The 6,263-nt window shown below is 44.7% G+C and overlaps 1 protein-coding gene across 1 annotated transcript in view; it reads left to right on the top strand.

The window, feature by feature from the left end:
* ATP2B4 (ATPase plasma membrane Ca2+ transporting 4) overlaps nucleotides 1-6,263 on the top strand; it is a gene marked incomplete at its 5' end in the record, with an annotated part of 35,271 nt that overhangs the window by 16,287 nt on the left and 12,721 nt on the right. The window contains 3 exons of the mRNA XM_008064068.2: nucleotides 3,805-3,996; nucleotides 4,434-4,647; nucleotides 5,808-6,019. Of these exons, the coding sequence (XP_008062259.2) occupies nucleotides 3,805-3,996; nucleotides 4,434-4,647; nucleotides 5,808-6,019 (618 nt within the window). The remainder of the gene's footprint in view (nucleotides 1-3,804; nucleotides 3,997-4,433; nucleotides 4,648-5,807; nucleotides 6,020-6,263) is intronic.

Here is a 6,263-nt window from a genome sequence, read left to right as displayed (position 1 = left end):
GGCTGCTCCCAGCCACCGCAGCCTCAGCCTGCTGGGCTCCGACGATCCTTCCGCCTCAGCCTTCCGAGTAGCTGGAACTACAGGCGCGCGCTACCACACCCGGCTAATTTTCTGATTTATTGTGGAGATGAGGTCTCACCAAGTTGCCCAGGCGGGTCTCGAACCCGCGGGCTCAGGCAATCCACTCACCTCAGCCTCCCAAGGCGCGGGATTACAGGCTGAGCCACCAAGCCTGGCTCAGAATTTTTTTTTAACAGGCACACTAATGAACTCTGACATTCAGGGAGATTTAGAAGCCCCCAGATTGCATCTCATACTCAAGTAGCTTGTGATTGGCAGTCAACCTCCCATGCAGACTGAGCTTGTTGGTGGTTTTTAAGCAGTAGAAGAATATTTTAAAAGTAATCTATCTTTAGGGTACTCTCTTTTTTAAATAAGTTTTTTATTCTAGGAAATTTCAAGAATATGCAAAAGTAGAAAGAATTGTATAATGAATCCCCATGTGCACATCACTCGGCTTCAACTATCAACCCTGGCCAGCCTTGTTTCACTGACTACCCCCCACCCACCTATTTCCCACATCTCCAGCTGAATTATTTTGAAGCAAATTTAAGGCATCATTCATCAATTTTATCTATAAAAATGTCAGTACATGTCTCTAAATGATATATATATATCAGTAAAATATATTTAAAAGAATTGTAGGTTGGGCACGGTGGCTGATGCCTGTAATCTCAGCACTTGGGAAGACTGAGGTGGGAGGATAGCTTGAGATCAGAGGTTTGAGACCAGCCTGGGCAATATAGGAAGACTCTGTCTCTACAAAAAATGAAAAATTTAGCCAGGCCTGATGACACATGCCTACAGTCCCAACTACTTGGGAGGCTGAGGTGGTAGCATTGCGTAAGCCCAGGAGGTCGAAGTTACAGCAAGGCGTGATCATGCTATTGCATTCCAGCCTTAGCACAGAGCAAGATTCTCTTTTAAAAAAAAAAGCACAATACCATTATCTCATAACAAAATTGATATTCCCTTACTATCTTCAAATTCCTAGCCAGTGTTTGCATTTTCCTAATTGATTCATAAATGCTGTTTTTATAATTTATTTATCCAAATCAAGATCCAAATTATATCCATACATTGACTTGTCTATCTTTTTTTTTCTTTTTCTTTTTTTTTGTAGAGACAGGGTCTTGCTATGTTGCCCAGGCTGGTCTCAAACTCCGGGACTTAAGTGAGCCTCCCACCTCAGCCTCCCAAAGTGCTAGGATTACAAATGGGAGCCACCGTACCCAGCCAATCTCTTAATCTATAGCAATGGCTCTTGAAATGTGCTCCTCCTTCCAGCTGAACCAGTAGTACAGCTATGTAGTAGATTTCTGTACAGACCTAGAGAAATGCAGATTCTTGAATGGGAACATACGGTAACTCACGCCTGTAATCCTAGCACTTTGGGAATCCGAGGCAAGAGGATCGCTTGAACCAAGGAATTTGAGACCGGCCTGAGCAACATACCAAGACCTCACCTCTACAAAAAAATCAGAATTAGCCAGAGAGAGTGGAGTGTGCCTGTAATCCCAGCTACTCAAGAAGCTGAGGAAAGAGGATCACTTGAGCCCAAGAGTTCAAGGCTGTGGTGAACTATGATAGTACCATTGCCCTCCTAGGTCTAGGCTACAGAGTGAGACCTCAATTCTAAATAAATAAATAGTAGAATCCTAACTTCCCAATTTCTAACTTTCTAAGTTTGTTTAATTTTATGTTTGTATCTCATTTCAAGCTGAAAATTTTTATTTCTAATGGCATTAATATCATTTTTATGCTTTATCTTCATATATATTTAATAGTTTCAAAATAACAAAAATAATAATAATAATACAGTCACTCCACTAAAGACAGTTAAATATTTTTCTTACAGTTCTTTTTATCCATAGGTATATCCTACTAGGAATGTACCAGCAGACTACTATGTTTTAAAGTCACTTGTAACATCTTTCTTTTGTGCAGTTGTACTATCAGGTGACTTTTCTAGTTGGTGTGTACCATGTTGTTTCCATTTTAGAAATTTTAAATATGTTTTCTAATTATATAAAATAGTCTCATGGTTCTAAAGTAAAATAGAGAAAACAAGGTATATCCATAGAAATCTGACTTCTAAGCCAGTTGCCTGTTGATTCCCTCTTCACTCCACAGGTCATTTTTTTATTTAGTTTTTAGTTTTTCCTTCTATCTGCTTCTTTAAAAGGTAATCAAGGGTGTAATATATGTATGGCCCGCCCTGTAGATAAGTAACACCATACTCTACACTCTATTTTCCACCTCGTTTTCTTCACTTAACACCATAACTTGGAGATTATTTCATAATAGTCACTATATAATCATATTGCTCATTTGGTTGTACAGAGCCATTGATCGGCATTGTGTGACTGTACTAGGGAAGTTTTCCTTCTTTTGTTTCCACTACTCTTTTGACTGTGTCTCCTGCTACTCTCTTCTTGCTCAGACTGCTGCAGCCGGTTCTCTTCCTTGATTCTTTGCACTTGCTTTCCCCTCTCCTTGGAATTCTCTGCACTCGTATATCCTCAGACACACTCTCTCCTCACTGAGATCTCTACTCAGATATCTAATTGAGAATACTTCCCTTACCACTCTGGTACACCTACTCGGGGAATGATCTGATGGGGAAAGTGAGTTGTATAATCTATCTAACAGACACTCATTTGTTGCAGTCTGAATGGAAAAATAATACTGCCAGGTGAAGAGAACAAATAATGTGCTAGAACATGCCAGATTAAAGAATAAGCTCCTCTGTGGGTTATAGAAGTTGCAAGATGTGTGATAGAAATATGGGCTGGGGATGTGAGGGACAGCTTCACAGCACCATTCAGATTTAGCTGAATGAGACCTTACAGAGAGGATTTAAATAGATGGAGAAAGGAAGTTTCAGGCTTGGGGAAACGATGTGAGAAGTGTAGACTCTAGAAGTGAATGGAGATTCAGGGGATTGTGAATACACCAGCTCGCTGTCATCTAGTTCCTTGTCTTTGCTGGTGGGGTTAGGACAGCAGTGGGGGTGCTCAGTGGAGATGGGGAAGAGGCTGGCCTGAGGAGGGAAGGCAGCATGAGAGCGAGCGGGCGCAGGCCAGGAAGAAGAGCAGCTTCGCCTCCTGAGTGCAGTAGGTTTTGAGCAGGAAGGTTATTAGAAGAGCAGGTTGGAGAATGAATCAGGGTTCACTTACTGAGGGCATAGACTGCCAGGCTAGAAAGTTTACTGTTTGAGAAGCATGGCTTTCAACCATTGAGAGGTCCATTCAGAAACTTTAGTGGCTCCCCTGTGATGGGGTTTGAACAAGGGTGGAGCATCTGAACTGTGCTGCCAGACGACTACTCCTAGAACAGAACATAGAGTTTCTCAAAGGTGTGGGGGAGACAAGGACTTAAATGAGATATTGGCAGTGGCAACAGAAATTTAAGAATTTGAAAGTAAGAAAGATAGGATTTCTTCCCTACCTTTTAATTAGTCTCCAGGTAGAAGGAGTGGAAGGGGAGGGAGAAAGGGATATCAAAGATGACTATAATTCTCAGGCTGGGCTCAGGAATAAGGCAGTGGCATCAAGCCCCAGCCCTCTTCTCTGTATAGTGATGGTGACATATTCTCTCTTCATCTTCTGGCTAGCATACCCCTAGTCTTTACACCTACTTCTGAAGTTTCCTGGAAGTCAGGAAATGGAGTCTAGGTTTGGAACCTGGGTAAGTTCTGCTGTGTCCAGTTTCTCACTGTTTTCCTTCCTCGTCTCACTTCAGGGTATTGCAGGCACAGATGTAGCAAAGGAGGCGTCAGACATCATTCTGACAGATGACAACTTCACCAGCATTGTGAAGGCGGTGATGTGGGGACGAAACGTCTATGACAGCATCTCCAAGTTCCTGCAGTTCCAGCTCACTGTCAATGTGGTGGCTGTGATCGTGGCCTTCACTGGAGCCTGTATCACTCAGGTGAAGGGTGTGGGTGGGCTGAGATGGCAGGGATGAGGCAGAGGCTGAGCTACATGGGGTCGGGGCACAGTGTGGCTACTGAGGAGGAATGACAGGGTTTCCCTAGTGATGCTAGGCAGGAGTTAGGTCCACTGTCTCCACATGCTTATGTGGAATCATGACAATTTATCTGCCATTAATCTAGAACTTATGTGTCAGCCACTATGATGAGTATTTATGCATACTATCTCTATTCTTCAAAAATAACCCTGCAAGCTAGGTATTATTATCCTCACTTTATGTTGAAGAACCCGAGGCTCAAAGAGGCTAAGTAACTTTCTCAAGGTCACTCGGTGAATAAGCGGCCAGAGTCAAAGGCTACAGGTGGCTAGAGGGAGGAAGGCTGTCTATAGGGCAAGATGGGGGTGGCTAAAAGGACTGGTTCTTCTTCCCTCCAGGATTCCCCGTTGAAAGCTGTGCAGATGTTGTGGGTGAATCTAATCATGGACACTTTTGCTTCACTGGCCCTGGCCACCGAGCCCCCAACAGAATGTCTGTTGAAGCGTCGCCCCTATGGCCGAAATAAGCCACTGATCTCACGTACTATGATGAAGAACATCTTGGGTCATGCGGTCTATCAGCTTACTGTCATCTTTTTCCTTGTCTTTGCTGGTGAGCCACGGGTGGGACTGGGGCAGTGGTGGGGTTACTTAGTGGAGATGGGGCAGAGGCTGGCCTGAGGAGAGAAGGTAGCATGAGAGCGAGCGGCGCAGACCAGGAAGAAGGGCAGCTTCGCCTCCAGAGTGCTCTCTGTGCTCCACTGCACGATGCATTATACTGTCATAGGGACTCCTCTTCTTTGTTGTTGTTGTTTTCTTTCTTTCTTTCTTTCATTTTTCTTAAGTCAGAGTCTCACCCTGTTGCCCATGCTGGAGTGCGGTGGCATGCTCACAGCCACCGCATCCTCAACCTGCTGGGCTCCTACAGGCAATCCTTTCCCCTCAACCTTCCAAGTAGCTGGAACCCCAGGCGTGTACCACCACACTCAGCTAATTTTTTGATGTATTGTAAAGACGAGGTCTCACCATTTTGCCCAGGTTGGTCTCAAACCCCTGAGCTCAGACAGTCCTCTCACCTCTGCCTCCCAAAGCTCTGGGATTACAGGTGTGAACCACCATGCCCAGGTGTTTTTTTGTTTTCTTTTAGAGACAGGGTCTCGCTCTGTTGCCCAGCTGGAGTGTAGTGGCGTAATCGTAGCTCACTGTAGCCTCAAACTCCTGGGCTCAAGGGATCCTCCCACTTTAACCTCTCAAGTAACTGGGACTACAGATATGCACCACCATGCCCAGCTAATTATTTTATTTTTTTATAGAGGCAAGGTCTCACTATGTTGCCCAGACTGGTCTCAAACTCCTACCTTGGCTTCCCAAAGCGTTAGGATCACAAACATGAGCTACCATGCCCAACCCTGTATGCCTCTTAAGAATTTCACAAAGGTGGCCTTATTATTTCTTTTTGATTGGATGAGAAAAACGAAGCTCAAGTCTCAGAATGAGTAAATAGTTGCACTAAAATTCCAACCTATGTCTGTCTGACTCTAGCACACACAGTCTTACCTCCATACTACATTGCATGAAGGCAAATATCAACGGAGCAAACTGAGCGAGAGGGTCAGATAGGCTGAGGCCAGAGCTAGCATTCAGACTGTTTAGTAACTCATGTAGCTCAGATACTGACCAATTAGAGTAAACACCAGCCATGGCTTTACCAATGTGTTCTGACTTCTAGTTCAGACCACACTTACCCTCCAATTCTTCTCCTCGCCCCACCAGGTGAGAAACTCTTTGATATTGACAGTGGGAGGAAGGCACCTCTGCACTCGCCTCCTACCCAGCACTATACCATTGTTTTCAACACCTTCGTGCTGATGCAGCTCTTCAACGAGATCAACTCCCGAAAGATCCATGGAGAGAAGAACGTCTTTTCAGGCATCTACCGCAACCTCATCTTCTGCTCTGTAGTCTTGGGCACATTCATCAGCCAGGTGAGATTCCATCTGGAGTTGGGGTACCAAGGAGCCAGATCTGGGATCCATGGTTTCCAAAGTACCCAGGAAAAGGAGTAAGGGAGTCATGGGGACTGGGCTGTGGATTGAACACTTGGGGATTCCCAATTTGCTTTCATGTGCACATTGCTCTAGAATTAGAGCCCAGTATGTCAAGAACTCCAGGACAAGCCGGGCTCGGTGGCTCAGCCTGTAATCCTGCGCCTTTGGGAGGCTGAGGTGA

Source organism: Carlito syrichta, unplaced genomic scaffold (genome assembly GCF_000164805.1).
Source record: "Carlito syrichta isolate Samal-C Ts95f unplaced genomic scaffold, Tarsius_syrichta-2.0.1 Scaffold307186, whole genome shotgun sequence".
NCBI lineage: Eukaryota > Metazoa > Chordata > Mammalia > Primates > Tarsiidae > Carlito > Carlito syrichta.
This window is presented reverse-complemented; position numbering and strand designations above follow the sequence as displayed.